At 39.1% G+C, this 21,759-nt stretch overlaps 1 protein-coding gene across 4 annotated transcripts in view; it reads left to right on the top strand.

Annotated features, from left to right (window-relative positions):
- LOC149209881 (uncharacterized) overlaps positions 1 to 21,759 on the top strand; it is a 285,654-nt gene that overhangs the window by 6,868 nt on the left and 257,027 nt on the right. For all 4 annotated transcript variants that reach the window (XR_016252911.1, XM_089396537.1, XM_089396536.1 and 1 more), the window contains exon 2: positions 9,436 to 9,513. Coding sequence is in view for 3 of the 4 variants with exons in the window: in XM_089396537.1 (XP_089252663.1) it covers positions 9,436 to 9,513 (78 nt within the window). In the remaining variant the exon portion in view is untranslated. The remainder of the gene's footprint in view (positions 1 to 9,435; positions 9,514 to 21,759) is intronic.

Raw genomic sequence — 21,759 nt, 5'->3', positions numbered from 1 at the left:
TTAACTCACTGTTGTAATAAACATATCAATTCTGAAAATCGCTGAGTCAAACTCTCTAAAAGCCCTAATATTGAAATTTTCAAGTTCTATTGCATTTTGCTATTTTTGGGCATATTGGCCATCTATTTTTGGTAGTTTTATCTTGTTGATCTGTTTTTATTTTACTTCTGCAAGTCAAGAAATCAGATCTGAAATTTTATTGAATACATCGTATTAAAGTGATTTAAACAAGCTAAATTAGATTTGCTGGTCATTAGAATTTTGGTGTTTTATGTGTTGGGGCAAGTTTCATCTTTTGAAGTGGTTTATGCACTGCTGTTACAATGCTGAGAAGATCTGAATTTTCTGAAGTAGTATTGCTGGTATAAATTGTCATGATTCTGTGATCAACATCTTGATTGACTATTTTAAGCATTTGGCATCTTGGGTTACTTGGTATTTTATGGAATATTGTTGAAGTTTACACTTGTATCTGTAAGCATTTTATCATGTCTAAGATTGCAATTCACTATTGTTAAGTACTCTTAAAAAAATTCTAAATAAGTAATTAAACAACTTAAGAAAATCTTAACTCAAGATAAATCTCACTCATTATCTCTTGCATAAGCATACTAGATCTAGATTTGCATTAATAATTTACCTCCTAGCATAAGCTAGGTTGATAGAGACATAGGACAACCCTCCATATCTAGCTTGAGGGGCCTCGACAACTCTCCGGTGGTTACCACGGTGACCTTCCAGTCGTTAGAGCCACAGTCTCTACAACGCCGGAGACATCAGATGATAGAAGCCTAACAGAAAGTATCATGTTCTACCTGCTTCGTGTTAGCCTCCTTCCCACGACCTACCTTGGAGCCCAGCTTCAAAATAGTTAAAGGAAGGTTACACTTAGACTAGGCATTTAACTAAAATTTACCAAGATCATTGCATCTCACATAAGTTCTAGGATTTGCATATCATATAGGTTAGTCAACCATTCAAGCAGCGGGTGTCCATCCAACCACTTGGTTCCAATTTATAAGAAGCAAGAATTTGTGACTCCATTAAGGCATTGGTCTCATAATAGAAAATCTAATCTAATTAGTAATTTGGCTTAATTTCAAACAATTGGCTAGGCCACTCATCTGTGTCTCCCCAAACAAGTTGGTTTCCAACTTGTTTTCCTTCATCTCATTCCATAGGGACTACCCCCCATAGCCTGTTGTTGGGAGATGGCTAGAACGGAGTGGGCGGCGTTCAGAGTGACAACCCCCATCCTGAGTGTTGTCGCGGTGCCTGTACAATTCGGGCGACAAACATTTTTTGGCGTTGTTGTTGGGGACCAATTTATTGGACCTTGGCTTAACGACAATCTTCATAATCTTCTAATCCATTTTCATCTCCTTAATCCATCAAGCACCACATTTTCCGACGCTTTGATATCTCACTAATCTTCTTATCACTTTGTTCACTTCTTGGTCTGCACTTTAGCACCTGGACATTTGGGTTAGTTTCTTGTTTGGGTGGCGACTCCATTGATTCATCCATTCACAAAAGCTTCTGGTAGCTTGGTTAACCTCACTCTTAGAGCTCGGTTGAACAAATTACATTCTAGAAAGCATTCATTTTTCTCAGACAGGAAGCCCTCCCTGATATCCATCTGTTTCTCCCTAACTAACTTTTCGGTTTCTGCCTTTTGGATTTTAGAGTTAGATTCATGTTCAAGTGGCGACTCCACTTCTTTCATTTCTTACAAGAGTTCCTGCTAGAAGCTCGCTTCTTGTGGATCTCTTGTTTTTCTTGAAAAAGGATTTCTCTCTAACATCCACTAGCCCCTTTTTCCCCTAAAGCAGGTCATTATGGATGACTTGTTCACCTTGTGTCGTTTTACCAACATTCTTCATGATATTCCAGAAAATGCTGTTAATAAATTACCTTTGTTCATGGGTGATGGTGTAGTCACTGCTGCAAAGCATATCTTAAGGTTTACTCGTTGTATGATAATGTGTTGTGGATCTTCATGTTATGATCATGAAGACATCAAGATGCGACTTTTTGTCCTTTCTTTGGAAGGTAATGCTAGAGATTGGTTTTGCAATTTCCCTGATGATTCTTTTGATTCTTTACAAGACATCATTGATGCTTTTAAAGATAGATATGGAGATCAAAGTGGCTCGCCTTGTGCCCCTAGTACTATAAATAAAGAAAAAAGTGATCCTATAAAGGACCCAATTATCGAAGAAAGATTTCAAGAAAATGAACCACATCAAAATGTGCCTTATTGCAGACCTTGTGACCACTTTCATGATGAATCCACTTGTGCTTTTGCAATTAGAATTCGAGATAGTGGAAAGGAAGGAACAAGTGATCAGGGGGATCTTATCAGGGAATTAACTCAGAGGCTTAGAGACATGCAATTCAATCAAGCTCAGTTGATGAGAACTATGGAGCTTAATCAAGAGAAATTGTTAGAAGTTCACTCCAAGGAAATGAAGTCCCTGCACATCAGGTGGATTGCTATTGAGCAAAAACATGATGAAGAGCTAATGTTCATGAAAATTAATCACTCCACTTAGGTAGCCATCATCAAGGAAAAGTGTGCTCAAGAAATGGAAGCTGTGATGTAGAATTATTTGAATGCCATGAAAGTGGATAATGATAAAGATACAAAATTTGGAAGCTAGTCAGATATATCTTCAGAATAAGTTGTCGACCGTGGAGGAGAGCCATGCCAAGGAAATCAATGCTATGAAGGTTGAACAACCTAATCAGATGGATGCCATTAGAATTGAAAAGACCACTCTTCAAAATAAGCTGCAAATGATGGAAAAGAGACAGGTTCCTGGACTTCAACTCATATCGAAGGATCTAGGGAAGAAGCACAAAGGGCTTTTCAGGACTCACAGGTCTCCCAGTTCGCCAGATTAGTTCTCATCTCTTTGTGAGAGAGACACTTGCCCCATTCAAGACAAGTCAATTGAAAGTACCATGGTTGAAAAGGAAAATTGGAAAGCTCAAGTCTATGTGTCTCCATTGACGGTAGGATAAAATTGGGTAGACCTCAGTTTTTTCATCCGAGCAGTTTTGAGATCAAGACAAAAAACCTACGTTGGTCTCATTATTGACATCAGAACCCGCCGAGAATAAAAGTAAAAGGTAGATGAAAAGAAAAAGGAAGAAGTTTGATGCATTTGATGGCCGAGAGCAACTCGATATTCGGATGAGTCACAATCCTAACATTTTTAGAATTCAGCATGGCACATCCAAGAAGCAGGCCACAAACTTGTTGGAGAGTGGCAGATGCTCAGTATGCACCATGTTGATGACATCTAATGCCATAAGGCATTGTTTTGTATAGTATCTCTAACCCTATTCCCTTTTATATCATGTCAGTTAGATAGTTTTACTTTCAACATTTATATTATGTCATTTACATTTCAATTTATTAGAGTAGATTTTGCTCCCCCAGTGATGTATTTCTATATATGCATGATGATTTCGATGTTGAATGTATATCTATTTGATGGCCTTTTGTTTCCTTGGATGTAGGATTCTGGGATTTTCACGTTACTTCTAGGAAGCAACGTGTCCCCATATGGAGCCAAATGTTGCACTCAAATTGTCAAAGTTCTAGGGAAGCGGAAGTACCAACTTTTTCAACGAGGATCAGATCACATATCAACATTCCATGTGTCATGGTAATCCCATTCTGCAAGTTATATATTGTAAATGATCTTAGTAAAACCTTGAGTCTATGTAACAACCTAGGTAAGCCTATAATTTGATGATGAATTCCATCTTAAGAGACTTTTTAACCTCATTGATTACCTGTGTTTTTCGACACGGCTAATCAGAAGAGTTTTTTCCCTCCAGCTTAAACCCCCAAAGCTAGGGTGAAATTTACGGTCGGATTATTTGGTGAGTCCTAGTGTTTTAGTCGAGTCTGATGTAAAAGTGGTTGGGGAATAATTCAAGTTAACTGACTTAATTATTTTATTACAAATCACTTGGTTTACTAGATCATATTGAGTTGCAGATGGGTTATGTGTCTTGAGGGTCTAAGACGAATGTGCCTTCCTTCTTTGAGTCTTGTAAATGAAAGATTATATGTATTATAGGGTTGGAAAAATAATTAATCCCCTCATGTGTAAATTAATTAATTTTTCTTGGCAAAATAAAATTAAACCCTAAGCCAGAAAATTAATTAATTAGAGTCAAATTAAAATGTCTTAGGAAAATAAATTCTCCAAATGGAAAAATTCGTAGGTCTTAAAAGAGTCAATTTTTAAAGGTCCTCCACCAAGGAAATATAGTATATTTCAAGAAAATTTGGACCTTTGGACCTGGGTGGTTAAGTCAAAGTCAATTTGAGGAAATTAGCTCAAAATAATTAATTTTGAGCTAATTAAAATGGAATTAAATGATAAATTCGAAAATTCCTCAAATAAAAAATCAATGGCCAAGATTAACTGATCTTGAAGTGATTATCAATGGCCAAGATTATCTTGACAAGGATCAAAGAAACTAGCCGCTATTTTTCCATTTGGAGGATTCATCTATAAATTAGAGTGTAGTTGAGTCTCTAGTCATCTTGATCTCTGGCTAGAATTGCTGTTGAAGCATTTTGTAAACTATTGTCTTGCTGGGAGCTATTTTTTCTACTATAATAAAAGACTTTGGGGTGCAACGCGAGGAGTTCTTGTCACTGATCTGTGGTATGTATTGACTACAAGCTTCCTATGTGGTGCTTTATATTGTTATTTTGAGATAATACATAGTGTGTGCAGGTATTCAATCCTTGGTCTCCAAGTTCATACACTGTGGGCAAGGGTTACTTTGCTTGGATCTCTAGTTTTACTTTGCTTGGATCTCTAGTTTTTATATGGTGGATTAAATCTTTTCTTGGTCTATAGTGAACATTAATTTTTCTGAAGCATTTTAGCCATTCTTTCAAGGAAAAAAATATCATAAAAGTTATTTTCTCAGAATCCATTTGAAAACCCATGTATATTTTGTAAATTATTTTTCTAATTTTTCTGAGGGACTAGATCTTACCCTCAAGGGACTGGTCACGACACCAATCGCAGTCCCTAACAGCTCATCGAATTGGCCCAAAATTACTTTCCCTTGCTGCGACTGTCCTCCAATAAGATGCTGCCCTCCATGTTGCTCCTTTAGAGCAGATTCAAGCCCAATGTAAGCACTGTCCACCCTCCAGCAAGTCCTCCTAACCTCGACCTCCAAGATCAGGGCCTTGACTTTCCAATCAGCAACTTGGACCTTTGAAATAGTCCTCAAATGACCTTGCTGATTAGGCCTCTCCTTGCTATGGCAAGGGCTTCCTCTTGCTGTAGCTAACCCTTCATTTGACTGCGGTTTCAGGCCTCTATATCACTGCGGATTTAGGGCTTTCTTAACAGTGAATAGGGCTTCTTTATGACTGTGTTTAGGGCTTCTGTAGGCAGCATATAGGTCCTCCCTTGACTGCGTCCTAGTCTCCTTCAGGATTGCGGATTAGGGCACCTTCAAGACTGTGATTAGGGCCTCTTCCTTGTTGCTAGTTAGGGCTCCTTAGACTGCGGCTAGGGCACCCTTCAAGACTGTGATTAGGGCCTCTTTCTTGCTGCTAGTTAGGCCTCCTTAGACTGCGGCTAGGGTAAGGTTAGATCTCCCTCTAGAACAACATATTTTCCTTTAGATCTCTCCTTCCACCAAAACCCAAACTAGTGGAGAGAAATCACAAGAGATGGGTCTCAAAATGACTTGAATACCTCTTCTATTTATAATACAACATTGAGGATAAGTTGGGGTAATTTGGTTGTTGGCCGACCTTGACAAATTGTCAAATAATACAAATAAATTTGTATCTCCATGAATACATGTTGGAATTAGATGATCTTTAGATCAATCCTACACCTCTTGGTGATAGGAATCCAAGAAAAATATCAGCAGCCATAAATAAGATGACCCACATGGAGTTTGGCCCTAGTTGCCAATTTTAACAACTAGTCTCATAATAGAAAATATAATCTAATCAATAATCTTGCTTAATTTCAACGAATTGGCTAGGCCACTCATCTGTGTCTCCCCAAACAAGTTGGTTTCCAACTTGTTTTCCTTCATCTCATTCCATAGGGACTACCCCCCATAGCGTGTTGTTGGGAGACAACTAGAACGAAGTGGGTGGGGATCAGAGTGATGACCATTGCCCTGAGCGTTGTCGTGGTGCCTGTACAATCTGGGTGACAACATGACAAAGCCTAGATCTAGTTGTCAAGGAAGGGTAGGTGGAATTGGTGTCATAGGAATAGGATTGAATAACAACTTCCCAAATGGTGGAAGGAAGACGTGTATTTGGCATTGGAAGAAGTGAGGCATGCAAAAATGGACTTAGGCATAATCCTTTGATGGAGATGGGAAGTAAAGATGTTGGGATCACCCTCATCAATGAGAAGGGTAGTTTTAGTTGGGCTAGGAGGAAGGGGGATCAGAGGAACGGGGGTGTCAGCCTGATGGGAGAATGATAGAAGGCATGGTTAGCCAAGGCAGTGGGAGTCAACAAGAAGTGGTGGGTGAAGGGGAGTATTGTTTGACTAGATAAAGCATAATCTACTACACTTGCACATCCACCATGGGGCTGTGAAGTGAAAAAGTGAGACTTTTGGAAAGTAGGGAAGGCCGTTAAGGATCAATAGCTCACGAGATTCACCGAGTTGCAATAGGTGCTTGCATAACCTGTAGGGGCCCAAATGCACCATCTGATGCCAAATGGAGTCCTACTGAAGCTAGATCTATTTCCTCAATGCAAAACACCTCCTTTGAGCAACTACAAAGAGGGATTTGAAGATCTCAGGTATGGGCATTGAATTCGCCCAATAAGATGACATCCCCCATCATCAAGTGCTCAATGATGCTAGTGTACATGTCAATATAAGGTTCTCCATTTGAGTCACTGTGAATAGAAAATTGAGATGACATGGGGGCAAGTAACAAGTTGCCACATAGATGTTTTTGGGAGGGAGGTGAATTCACTGAGTCGAATCCACATGAATATAGAGAATTTGCCTATAGCCACTAGAGAAACCCTCTTGGTGAAGAAGTCCTTTATCAAGCAGGAAACTCTACCCAAGCTCTAACACCACCTGAAGATCTAGTCATTTGTCGACAAGTTGAAAAGAAATAATAATTTGCTATAGCTAAGAGTGGTTGGACAGGGCTCACATGGGTTTTAGCGATAAAGAGAATATTGGATGTACCAAGAGCATCATATATCATTCTTAGGGATGACCAGAAATATCTGTTGCCATTCCAACAACCTACTAAGATACCAAAACTCTGTTGCCTCCGCAATTGAGATTTTCATTTAGAGATCCTAGGCCGAGTATCCAGGGGGAGGGGAATCTTGTACGACGGCCCCATGGTTACATATGACTACTATTTTCCCTGCTTGCCGTGTTGCCCCAAGCAACTCCTTCAAGAAAAATGAATAAACACACCAAAATTGGGTTTTATAAACATCTTGGCGTGATCCATGCATAACTTCCAATCCATTCTTAACTCGTGAGTTTGACCCACATTCACTAGGTCAAACTTGAAGCTCATAGTAGCTTCGAAACGTCTTCTGCATAGGCTTGGTGTCTTAACACATGGAAGATAATTTATTGCCTTTTTAGGTGCTTGCTTGGTGGAGTAAGTGATTTATGTTTTCTTTCCTAGGTCTAAATTAAGAAAAGTACAATAATTAAAGTCAATTAATTATTCTGGACTATTAAGTCATTTTCTAAGAATAAATAATTGAATAATTTAAGCAACTTAGAAATGATCTCAACCATTCATCTCCAAGATCTTCTAGAAGGGAGATTAGGGCTAGGGATTTTGGCTTAATGAAGATTATAAAAAGAAGCCCAAGGAAGAGGTGAAGACATAAGAGAGGAGACACAACAAGAGAAAGTGATTTTCTCTAGTGTGAGTGGCTTAGTAGATTGAAGCGCAAAGCAAGAAGACTACAGGAGGATTCCAAGGTGTATCCATGAGGCCAAATTTCCTGAGGTGCAGTGGCAGCTTGTAGGGAAGGCGCAGGGTCGATTTGCTAGCAGATTGTTGGGCTGAATTTCTCTAGGCCGAATTCCTTCAGAGGCCGATTTCCAGGAGGCGGAATTTCCTTGGCTGAATTCATCCAGTGGGGGCCGAGTTACAGGTTCCAGCAATTGTATTTTTCCTTGTAATACTCTGTTGGTCGACAACAGAGTATTAAGGAATGACGGAGAATTGTTGTGGGTATCTATCTGTTTTAAGCTGTGGTTGATATCTCCGAATTTTTGTTTTTTGCTGCATATATTTCTAGAATTTAAAATACCAGAGATTATATTTTTCAGTAATTCAGAATTTATTTGATTAATTAAATAAGTTGCTGGGAATAAATAATTGCCAAGAGAAAGAAAAAATCTGGCCTGGTATTAGATTTAACTGGTTAGCACAAGTTTGGCTTAGCCCGATTTGGATTGACTCCTTTGGAGGCTGATCCAATCCAAAATTGGGAAATTATATTTCTGGTAACTTTGTTCCTAACTGTCATTAAATACTTTTCTGTCCTCCTAATGGCTGAACTCTCATACTGACAGGTCTGAGAATGCATGAGCCATGCATGTTGTCTGAAGTAAACATGTCATTGTTGAGATAACTGCACTTTCATGCTATGCCAATGGTACAGAAAGCATCTGTTGAGGACTGCACCATCTTGACAAACTAAGACAAGTGTAATTTCACAAAACTAGTCTTTGAGCAGGTCCGAAGATAGGTTGAAGTGTGCCTACTTAAGCATGCTAATGACAGTAACAAGGTCTCTAGTCCACTCATCTTTGTCTAAGTTAGTAGATGCCATGCTTCAAGCCTTTCGGTGCATTGGACTATGTGTCTATGCATGCTGCTCCAAAACAAATCTGTAACTCCTTCGATGACTGATCTGGGCAGGCTTTCTTGGATAGCTCATACCTTCACCTCTGATGTCCTTACTCAAACTTTTGTTTACTCACTGCAATGTGATTATTTGATGTCGCTGTTGGTTTCTATTCGAAGAAATGAATATTTTTGTTTTTTTGATGCTTGCTGATTTATCCCAGTTTATTTTCCCAATTATAGCCGATGTAATCTTTTTGGGACTCTCGCCAATTACTTTCTGATTACAATTAATTTCATCTATGGTATTAAAGTATATCCTAGTTATCATAAACGAGTCTTAGTAGTAGTATCGAAGGTGAATAATCACTATCACCATTTATATGCATTTAGATTATAAGATAAGTTATAACGTTATGTGGAAAGTGATACTCATTCAAGTAATAGGGATGTTAATTGGTTTTAATTAATGAGGAAGACAATTAACTTGTGTACTAACAATAGCAGAGGAATTTATGATTATTACTTTTGTTTGCCTTGATTTATGTGTTCTATGTGCAGTTACTTGCAGCACTTGTACCCCTGGCAGGGGCAGTAGCCTTCCTATGGTTTGCAGGACGTGAGATGGTCCAGGGCACTGTAAGCTATCGTGTGCCTTTTTGATCTTTGTTTAGTAGTATATATTATTATTTCTACCTGTAATTTTATGGATGCTTGTTTAGTAGTATGGATTATAAACTCTACCTGCAGTTTTCTTTTGGAAGAGTGATACCTGTGTTATAGAAGAATGACTAAGAGCCATTTGTGAGATTTGTAAGGCTAGAATTATGTATTGATTTTTATTTAGTCTGTAATCTGGACTCTATACTCCAATTATTGCTCTTGTTTCCTGCATCTTCTGGAAAATTATATCTGTTTTCTCCAAAGCTTGTAAATCTTGGTTGTTGCTAGCAAATAATTTGTTAAGAACCATGATTGATAAACGTCCCATAAAGTAATTTAGAGACTACGCTCCCGCTCCTCTTGACAATTCCTGGTTTAAATGGAGTTTTCCTCCCTCTTTTGGCTGCTCTTTTGAAACTGACATATCTGTTTTGTATTTTTGTGGCTTTGGTACCTGTTGTCAGAGCTGCATAGTCATGGTTGTGATGACAAACCCAATTAGGACATGTTAGTAATAGATTCTCTTACAAAGTTCATGGGACCAAAATTTCCTTTGATAATCCAAACTTAGTATTTATATGATAAATTGACTTCTTCCCTCAACAGGAGGAATTGCAGCTTGCTAACAATCATGCACTGTCCCAATACTGTCTAGAATAATATAATTCGGTAATGGGGAACTTGAGTCTGGACATGCAAGTGATTAATTCAACAGGCATAACTTCTAGCCCCCTTCTAATTTCATAAAGTCCCAAAGATAGAACAGCACCTTACTGCATACCTTATGGATAAAGAATATTTCTCATAAAAGAGATTAGATTATCCAAATTAAAAAACATGAGATCTGGTTCTATACAACATTTTAATTTAGCTTCAATATATGCTTGATGCAGCTTTTACTATACTTAACTGAATGGTTGCAAAGAAACATTGCACATTGTTGATATACAAAAGTTCATCACTTGTTATTTGTTAAAGCCTCTTTACCTCTATTGACTACTTTAGTGAAGTTGTCTAGTCTATCCACAAGCTTGAACAGTCTTGTATTGGTTTTATGGCCTTTTATTATGTATTAGAAAATTAGTTTATGACTTATTCTTCAACAAAAGCAACAAATGATTTCTTTACAAGACCTCTTCTGTGGTTGCCTCAAACGAAGCTTAAATGTTTTTTTTGATGGACACTTCCAATCAACATGTGCAAGTGACACGTTTCAAATAGGATGTACAATGAAGCAAATGTGTCTCACAACTCATGGAAGCAATTATTTCACAATTACAAAACAACCATAATTGGGGAGTATCTATTTTGCCAAAGTCACCGAAGACTTACAGTTGGCCCCAATTGCATGAAATTTCCCATGTAAGCATGAAATTTTCCGCTTAACTTTCCTAAGTGCCTTTAGGTTTGCACTTTATTCAAGGACTTGAATATTTTGGGGTGCAGGTATGGGAGATAGCGCTGTGAAAATGGGTCCAAAACCTTCAGCATATTGCCAAGGCAATATTCAATTTTGAACTTCAAAACTAGGGTGAAAAAATTGATTGATAAAAAATGCTGGTTAAAAAAAACTAGAGCCAGAAATTGTTTTATGACCTGTGAAAACTGATAATAAGATTCAAGAAACATGCAGTTTGAAAATGCTTGCTTAAATTTAGAAAGAAAACTAGATATAGGGTGTTTCTTTAACAAATACTTGGGAATATGAAAACTGTATGTAGATAGAAATTGATTCCTAGTCCAGGGAATTTATTTTGATGCTGATAAGAACGATTGTTTAGCCCTCCTAAAATCAATTGTTGATGATGACAAAGTCCTTCCCTCTCAATCTCCAACCAATACAAAGGCAAAGAGCCCAAAAAAGTTGAAATTTGCCACTTTATGAGGATTTTCAGGTTGCTTGATGTTGCGGGTGAGATCACCCTAGGGTCTTGGGTTGAAAACCCCAACAGAGTGGATGGAAAACAACAGCAAGAAATGCTTAGGCAAACAACCTAAATGCTTATTCTACTGAACTGTGTAGGAGTGTCCTTACCTGGAGGTCCTACGTTTGGGTAGATCCCGCAGGGTGCAAACCCTCAGCTTCTCATGATGTCTTTGAAACCTGAAAATTATTCAAATGAAACATATACAACAGTAGAAACATAAAACATGTTCATGATATTAACTTTAGATCATATAAATGAATGAACAATTATGCATCAATATAAGATTCATAAACAAATTACAATATAAATCAATGCATAAACACGTTTAATATCAGGAACATAACAACATTTCTTTATTGAAGTAAGCTACAAGTAAAGTGGAGAAATACGACCTGAGTCTTTCTCTGGCTCCAAGCGGAATCGTCCTCCGGATCTGTCTTTTCCCTGCCTCAACAATTTTCCTTCATCACTAATACAAGGATATCTCAAGAAAGATGAAGGATATCTCCAATAAAGAAACAAGGGTTTCTTGAAGCTTTGGGGAGTGTAGGAGGCACAGGGATTTCGTCATAATCGATCAGGGATAATCTCACTATAGTATCAATATCTCATATCTGCTTCTTTATGGCCTTCCCATGGAGGTTTATTTATACTTCTCCAAATTAGTTTTTTCATTTGGGAAACAGTTGGGACACAGGCTATAGGAGGTGAGTAACAGGTAAAACTTGTGAACTCCACTCGAAATTAAGGAAATTTATTATTTTTAAGTGTTTTAACATATGTACATGGGTTGGGTATATACTGACCCAAGTGTACACACCTTTATCACAGGGCAAAGTAGCGTATAGGGAATAAAACACTGTTTTTTAGATTTTGGACGAAGTCTGGAAGGAAGGGTTGCCTTAGGCCATAATCAGAGCATCAGATCTACCAAGAGTGGTAAATGGTGCTATAACAGATGCCCCCTAATATATGAGGTCAGAAGGGGTACATGATGGCCGAAATGTATTAAGTGTATAGAAGGAATCATGCCGAGACCGAGGAGGAGTTCACCAAAATTCAGCTTGCCAAGCCAGCGAAAGAGATCAGAAATAAAATGCTGTTTGAGGCGGGATACCCATGCTCAGAAATAGTAAAGCATGTTCGCATGTCAAGTACAAAAGCGGATCCAATATGCATACAAGTATAAAGGAACTGAAAATACATAATGGATCATTTGATCATAAACAAGAAAGTACATGTCTGAATATCACATATAAAGAGCTGATCAATGATGCTGAAGTATGAAGCTGATCACTGAAGTCCAAAATTGATCCAAATCAATGTTGCACGAAGCGGGAGCGAAGCGGAAGCGCGGAAGCGTCATTTTCCAAAAATCTAGGAAGCGAAGCGTCCGCGGAAGCGTCTGCTATATATATATATATATATTTATATTTTTTTGCATTTATACTCAAAACAAACATCCCAAATACCAAATTAATTGTAGAAGACATGAAAACATGCATATTTTTGCATAAATCAAGATAGATATGGCATCCATGATTCCATTGTAGTTACTAGTATGTACAACAATCATCTATATTCTAGCTATTACAAACATACATCAAATTTTTAAGCATTACATGAATTTAGCAATTCAATTGTAAAATTAAATGGGAAAATTTTGATTTAAGCATTACATAATATCATCGAAACTTTGAAGTGCCTTGATCGAATTTCTATGTATGTGATGCAAAGTCCTTATCCTTGTAATATCATTGTTATGCGTCAAGATTTTGACAGTGAAACCTTCTCACCGAACCCTTATCATTGAGACTGTGTTAGGTACCAAGATCTTCTTATTGTGATGAAAACTTTCTCACTGTTGTGATACCAAATTTGTATCACTGTAGTTATACCAAAATCTATTGATGACTGTTCTTACTGTTGAGGCACCAAGACTGTGGTAGCACAAAACCTTTAATCTGCATTACCTTACTGTGGTACCCAAATTTTATTTCAGAGATAATTCGAGTTTCTGTTACTGCATCACTGCACTGAAGTGTGATCACTGTAATATCACCGAAGTGTGATCACTGTAATAGCATCGAAATCAAGGTAGCATCGAAACTGTGATAGGAATAACATTGAGTCACTGTAATACATAACAGAACTGTCTCCATTGCAATCCGCATTCATTGTGATACATAACAAAATTGAACCCAATCTTCAACGCAATCTTCTATGAGATCCGAGATAGTAATCTCAGTCATATCACCGAAACTGCTCTCTAAAATCCTTACCCGAATCCCAGGAAGCGCATTAAAATTTTGGAATCGCGCTTCGGAAAAAATGGAATCGCGCTTCCTAGGGCGCTTCCGGAACGCTTCCGTACGGGACGCGATTCCGGCCTAGGATCCGGGGGGGGGCGCTTCCTGCAACACTGATCCAAATAGTACCAAGTCAACATGGTGGAATAAATGGTACTACACTGCAACTCGGGTGCCAACATATAGGATGTCACTGTAAGGAACTGTAACATATAATGTGGATGGTGTCAACTAGCAGAAACAGGAGCAACTGGCAAGTGAACCAAGACATGCTGATGCAAACTCGAGGTCTTCATCGACTGCCGTGGTACATTTCTACACAATGGGAATAAATGATTTGAAGTCAACCATGTGAGAAATCGTTTGATTACCGGTCATTGATGTATACTGTTAACAAACGCGAGACTACTCACCGATAATGGTGATGAGAGCCAAGGTACCTAGTACAATCTAACAAGTGTGAATAAATGAGCTGTAGTCGAACACTTGGAAGAATCTATTAATCAAAAGACTGATGTTTTCCCACTGTCGATAGCGGAGGAATCTGCCACTGATCACTGCAAACCCTAAGGTACTTCCAAATGGACTCTAGATCTCTTTCTCAGAGCAATGAGCTGAAGTTGATGGGAAAAGATCTGCTAGAAGGAAGGCATTAAGGCATCCTTCATCAATCTAGCGCGAGTGTAACCCATAGGCCAATAATGTGGAAGGAATCAGACGAAGAAAGATGCAGTAACTCAATCGAAGCACATTTCCAGCGTACACAAGATGTAGCCAGCGCAGGATAGAAACCCTCTGAACCAACCAATAATGAAAGATGACATAGAGGCGAGGAATCCACCAATAGGGTCAAATGGAAACCAAGGCACTGCAGGAATCCCAATGTGTGATAACAAAAGCTGATGTCGAACACAAGGGAAACCACTCAGTCAAAGACCCATGATACTGATTGATGCTGAGTACAAAGTGACCTATCATAATGAAAATAGGGCCAGGGTACGGCTCTAGATCTGCCCTCAAAGCAATTTGTCATAGTTGATAAGAGCAAGACTCGCCAACAAGAAGTCAATGGATACCTTCTCAAACTGGCACAAGCAAAGGACCAACATAGTTAATGTGATACTGAACAAGACGCCAATAACTAGGGATGGCCTGACTGAAAAATAGGTCAAGAGACACCGCAGAGAGGCCGACTCAGGTTTACTTCCCTTGAACAAAAGCACGACTCAACTGTGACTACATGGCAACATATGATAACTTTGTATAAGTTCGTCATGTAGGAGGCATAAGCAAACTCTCCATATGATTGGAAGAGATAACCAATCGGAGGAGTACTGACTCAATAACAAGGTTAAGGCTCTCTTAAGTCAAACTAAAGCCTATCCCAATGGAGGAAAGACTTACTTTTTGAGTGCTTTGTTCAAGGGCGACACAACTGACTCTAGCTGCCATTAATCATGGAAATAATGTCCCATTCCCGCTCTTTTTTGGGATATATATATTTTTTTGTCTTTTTCATTTATGTGAAGCTTGAAAAGGAATAAAAGAATGCTATTGTACAGTGGAAAGAACGAATGTCGAAAAAGCAGATGCTCTAATTCCTGGGAGGGGAACATTCCTATGCTCAATGCAAGGTGGCGAAATTGGTCAATGACACTCAAAGGAACGTTCTTTCCATGGATAAAAGGCCGTGTCAAGTTGCAGAGGCTAAGTGATTGCAAAGTTGATTTTGTAGAAGACATGGTCGAAAAAGTGGCTTAAACACGAGTCCAAGTGAAGCCAGCTCAAAGGCCAAAAGGTGCAAATAGTCAATATGCAATGCAGCAGTACAACTCAACACAAAGGAGCCTCTAGGGTATAAGGCCAGAAAATAGTGAAGAAGAACGAGAATGAGTTTCCAACGCACAAGTCCTGGCGGGACTAAAGAGGACTCCCGAGCCTACTTAATGTAGCAGAATGGGCAACAAATGTTAGCGAGGATCTAACTAAGATGCCCATGTAAAGGTTGGCTCTACCATCATGTCATGATTTTAAAAGTCGGTGAGTGAAAATGGTTTGTGAATCAAGACATGACGGGGTCGACCCTATGGCTAAAAATATCGCAGTATGGAGGCTAGTATGCAAAATGCAGCGGAAAGTGATATTCCCTAACCTATATGCCAGTAAAAAAATCGATACCTGCCATGACGGGTCTGCAGTCATGGGACCGAAGCGATTTCTCAAAGAAGTCTCCAAAATATCCTGTAAAGACAACCCATTCCCGACACTCCAAGCCAAAAGGTAAAAAAATCCATAAAATAAAAATCAACTTTTGAAAAAATAATTTTCATTTTTCAACCTATATAAGGACTTTTGGACTCACATTTTTGTCATTTGTGTTTTGAGCAAGGAGCTGTGGAGAAAAACTCAAACAAACTTCCTCCATCAAATTCAACTGTTCAAATCGCTCCAAAACTTCCAGGTAACCCTTTAATCATGCTTTTAATCATTTTTGATACTTTTTGATGTTTTTTTCATAATTTTGACCATAGTAAAATATTTAAAAAATTTCAACTCTGCGTACACACGGGTTGAATTCTGGTAACTCGTGTGTGTGCAAGGAAAAATTTTTAAAGATGAATTTAATGATTTGAGACATCTTTTTTGGGCAGGATGACAATTACTTGACGTGAAAGGGAGCACAATGCCATTGATAACCAAGTGATGGAAGATCAAAATGCCTTAGATGCTTTGAGAGGTTGTGGTTTGTTAAAATTCTTTAAAATGCCAAACATGAAGGCGAATATTCGATTGCTTGAGTCGCTGATCCATTACTGGAGTGCAGAAGATGATGCATTCATGATTGATCAGATGCCCGTAAGGATCGAGGTAGAAGATATTTACTTCATTACGGTCTTTCTCGAAGGGGAGAGATAGTGCATTCTACTGGCAGGACGAGAGGTAGTCTCAGTGTAGAAGACTACATCCACATATACTGCCCTGGTCATCCTAAAAAGGTTGGAAGTCAGATTCCCAAGCACGTAGAGATTTTATCCTTAAATCCTACTATTTACCATTGCCAGGGTAAACGGTTCTGCTGCTTTACATCAGGCTTCACATGTATCCATGAGCCTAGCAGTGGAATGTCTCACTATTGTCTTTGATTGGTGCACACCTCTGCTGACCAACATGAAGAACCAACTCACCTCCATACAGAAGGGTCAGACAAAGAATTTCGGATATGGCACTATCTTATGCTCGTTCTTCTTTGAGAAAGTACCTGGGCTTCGACCCAAGGTATTATCTACCATTAGTAGCCCGAGGGATCCATAGATGGGCTGACTTGATGAAACGCCTAGGGGGTGGTGAGGTCCCTAGGATGACTTTTGATGACGAGTTTTTCCTTTGGTGGGATCAACAGGTCATTGCAGTTGACGACTACCCCTACGTCGGAATGGATTTCCGGGGAGATCCGGATCTAGTATTGCCACCAAATGCAGCATGGGGTGCCATAGGTATAAATGATTTTTTTTTTTTGGATTTTCAATATAAATGAATTAAAAATCTTTTTGATGAGACAAGACACTTACAAAATATATTGATCATGTTTCAGATGTGGGACCAGTGAGACCTGACAGATTTCCTCGACATAGGCGTCATGGAAGAGATGCCGAAGGGGCTGCAACTGAGACTGAGAGAGTTCTCCATGTAGTTCAGAGGAACTTGGTGAGACTAACTCACCAAGTACCCATGATAGCCATAAAGGACTTACCAGAGGAGATGCAGCGGTGCATGGTAGGAGTACCACGAGACTGGGTGCGACTATTTCGGCGTGTGGCCAATGCCGTCGTTTACTTTCTAGCTGCTCATCCTGAGCAGGATCCCTTTTTGTGATTTTAGACATGATGATGGGTATAAGCCCAAATTTTGTAGGGCATCGTGCCCCGATTTTTGTATATTATTTTGGACACAAACACTCTATCTATATACAGATGATTTTATGATGATCATATATACAGATGATTTCTCGATTATTTTTGATGTTTTTAATTTGATGAATGATTTATATGCCAATCCAATGCTTGATTAGCAATAGAATCTGCTAAAGAATTTTCTAATCGTGGAATGTAAACGAATGTGATGTAAACAAATGATCGTTGCAACAATCGCACTCTTAAAAATTGGCGATACAAATAGGGATTTCGAACCCGATAGATGTTATTTAGTTGAGATACCACCAGCTTCGAGTCTAAATAAACCACTAACGAATCAATATCAAGAGCTATCACTTCAGATAGTAGATTGATAATAACAGTATATCCAGCAATATTATTTGAAGCAGGACTGATACATACTCCTCTCGAAACCCTCAACTGGCCAGATGGATAATAAATCACCCAAGCCACAGAAGCAAGGTTCCAGGTATGCCTACTCGAACCATCGACGAACCCTAGATATATCAAATCGTCCATCAATAACTGCCAAAGCAGATCAAAAATATTGACATCACTAAAGTCGATAGATAGATATATACAAACATACAATATATACAAACAAGTAAGTGCTCGACCGAAGCCTAAGAAAAGTACTTCTTAAGGTAGAGCCCATTTCTAGGCTCCGCCAACTTGTTTCCTTCAAAATCAATCAATATATATGCTCCCTTTTTTAAAACTCGCTTGACAATAAAGGGACTGTACCAAATAGAATTAAACTTGCCTGCCCCAAAGGCGTCTTTGTCTTGATTGTAGATGAAGACAAGGTCACCTTCAGAAAAATTTCTAGGGCAGGCAACTTTATCATATTGATATTTTGCCCTATTTTTATGGGCGTCGTTTATTGTGGCAACATCTCAATGTTGCTCATCAAGATGCTCCAAATGAACGAGGCGCTCTTCGAGACTAGAAGTCTTTGGAAGAAGTTCAACAACTAGTTTAAGGGAAGGAATTTCACATTCAACAGGAAAAATAGATTCCAACCCGTATACCAGTTGAAAAGGAGTAAAACCAGTGGCAGTCTTAACTGACGTTCGGTATGCCCAAAGTGTCGGATACAACATGATGTGCCAATTGGATCTAGCTTTGTCAATCGTCCTTTGCAGGATGATTTTAAGGGATTTGTTCACGGCTTCAACCTGCCCATTGGCCTGAGGATAATACGGAGACGAATGCTCTTGCCGGAAACCCAACTTGAGAGCCAATTCAGACATAAGTTGATTTTGGAAATGACTGCCATGGTTAGTGACAATCTCTTTAGGGATACCAAACCGGGAAATAACTTGATTGAAGAGAAACAAGGCCGCTATTTCACTGTCATTCTTAAAAGTAGGCATGGCCTTAGCCCACTTCGTAAAGTAGTCTATGACCACAATGATATACTTGTGATTTCCCGCCGAAGGCGGATTACAAGTAGTAAAGTCAATGCCCCACTTCGTGAAAGGGTCGACGGTGATAACAGGGAAAAGCGGAGCTAGATGTGCGCGCATTTTCCGAGTATAGACCTGACAAGGATGGCATCTTTTGACCGCCTCAATACAATCTTTGAAGATCGAAGGCCAAAAGTAGCCTGCTCACAAATTTTTTTGGGCTGTTGCAAGCCCAGATAGATGACTGCCACAAGCTCCACTGTGGCAATCATTAAGCACGAACTCAGCTTCTTCCAAGGTTAAACAACGCCTAAGGATTGAATCAATCTCGCGACGATACAACGTGTCACCTATAATAACATAATTCTTAGCGAGGTGACACAACTTTCTATGCTCGTCCTTGGAAAAAGCGGGTGGAAACTTCGAAGTCTGGAGATATATAAGGATATCCCCATACCAAGGATCCTGTGAGGAAATAAGAAATAAATGTTCATTAGGAAAATTTTCCTCGTGAATAATTTCTTCCTCACAAGGCAGCTTGGATATCAACTCTGCAAATACCAAAGATTTCTTAGATTTAGCCGACATGAATTCGAGGTCGAATTCTTGCAAGAATCCATCTATTATATTTGCCCCCAATCACTCGTCTACTAAGAACAAATTGAAATGGATTGACGGTTGCTAAGACGAACGTTTTTTGAAGCAGAATGTAATGCTGAAGCCGCTGGACAACATGGACAACTGCCAAAGCTAATTTCTCGATGGGAGAATAGCGTAGTTCAGGACCTACCAAGCCTCGACTTAGATAGTAGATTACATGTTCACATAAGGCATCATCTTCCTGAACCAGAACCATACCAATGGTTGATTCTTCTGCAGCGAGATACAAGAGGAAATCTCTATTATAATTAGGTGGACTCAACAATGGAGCAGAGGTTAATGCTTTTTTCAAAGCATCAAAAGATCATTGTGCGAAATCATCCCATAAAAATGGGACCCCTTTCTTAAGCAAACACATAAATCCTTTTGTGATCTCGGCGTAATTGGCTATAAATCTCCTCAAGAAATTTGCTTTTCCTTGGAGACTTTGAAGTTGACGTATGGAAGACGGGGGAGGCAACTGAAGTATTGCCTCAACCTTGAAGGGATCTACATGAATCCCCTCCATTGACATGATGAATCCTAACAGCTGACTGAATGTGACCGCGAAAACGCACTTATTCGGATTCAACTGGATTTTATAAAAACGACACCTCTCAAAAATCAATTGAAGATGTTTAGGATGATCCATTCTCTTTCGAGAACAAGTAGTTAAATCATCTAGGTATGCTTCGATAATATGCTTGATGTCGTGAAAAGAATAAGACATGGCCCGCTGAAAAGTGGCTCCAGCATTTTTGAGGCCAAAAGGCATCCTTTTGTACGCAAACGTACCCCAGGGGAAAATAAAGGCTGTCTTATGCTGATCTTCTAGACAAATAGTAATTTGATTATAACCAGAGAATCTGTCCATGAACGAAAAAATTTCATTACCCGCACATTCATCAATAATTTGATCAATAAAGGGCGTGGGGTAATTGTCTTTCAGACAAGCCTTATTTAGGTCCCTAAAGTCAATGCATACTCGAATTGTTCCTTGCTTTTTATCTACGGGGACTGGATTAGAGACCCACTCAGTTAAAGGAACGAGGTATATGAAACCTGCCTTTAGCAGCTTCTCGACTTCAGCTTTGATAGTTGCTGCTTTTCTAAGATTTACCAGTTGAAGTTTTTGACGAATAGGTTTAGCATTTTTGTATGTCTTGATCTCATGTTGGACTATAGATGGATCTATTCCAGGCATTTCCTCATAAGACCAAGCGAACACATCACGAAACTCTTTAAAGAGATCGGTATAAATTTGAATTTCTTCAGGGGAACAATTAGCTCCAATGAAGACATTTTCAATAGTGTTAGGATTCCTAAAGATGTTCACCGGTATGGTTTGTGAGATAAGAGACATGTTAACTTCGATAGAAAACTGTGCTGGGGCCAGAGGGTTTAAGACTGCATGAACATCACTAGTAGAAGGACTGGACAAACTTGACTCAATTTCTTGCAAATGAGGGAGGAAATACGAACGATGATGTAGATCATCCCATGGTTTATCCACACCCATCATTGCTTCTTCAGATGGCAAGACAATATCTAAACAATCCTGAGCTGAAGTTGAATCAAGGGTCCTGACCGAAGCCACATCTCCATTCAGCTCCTCTGGTGAGAAAGGAGTAGGATTGGATTCTGCAGAGTTAACAATAGATTTATAAGAAATTTCTGCTGCAAACATAGGACATGCCATTCCACCTACCTGCCCTCCATCTAATGTGGTGGTAGATGAGGGTAAAGGCCAAGGGTCCGAAAAATAATGAGTTCGAAAGAACTCTCTTCGAGAAGGTCCCTTGGAGGATGAAATAACATTAATTCTAGCTATAGGAGCGGGAAGATCAAAAGTACCCATTAAGGAAGAGTACATTCCAACTCCTAAATTCTCTATAGGTTGCCTGGGATTGTCCACTAATGGAACAATAGACTCAGAAGATGCGTGGGAGTCAGCTAGAGAATAATCCATCTAATCAACTTTTACCATTCTCCCTTCATGAGGAAA

Source organism: Pinus tabuliformis, chromosome 1_2, assembly GCF_031772625.1.
Source record: "Pinus tabuliformis cultivar Carrire ecotype Pingquan chromosome 1_2, CPIR1, whole genome shotgun sequence".
NCBI classification, from domain to species: Eukaryota; Viridiplantae; Streptophyta; class Pinopsida; order Pinales; family Pinaceae; genus Pinus; species Pinus tabuliformis.
The sequence above is the reverse complement of the archived record's forward strand: the minus strand, read 5'-3'. Positions and strand labels throughout refer to the sequence as shown.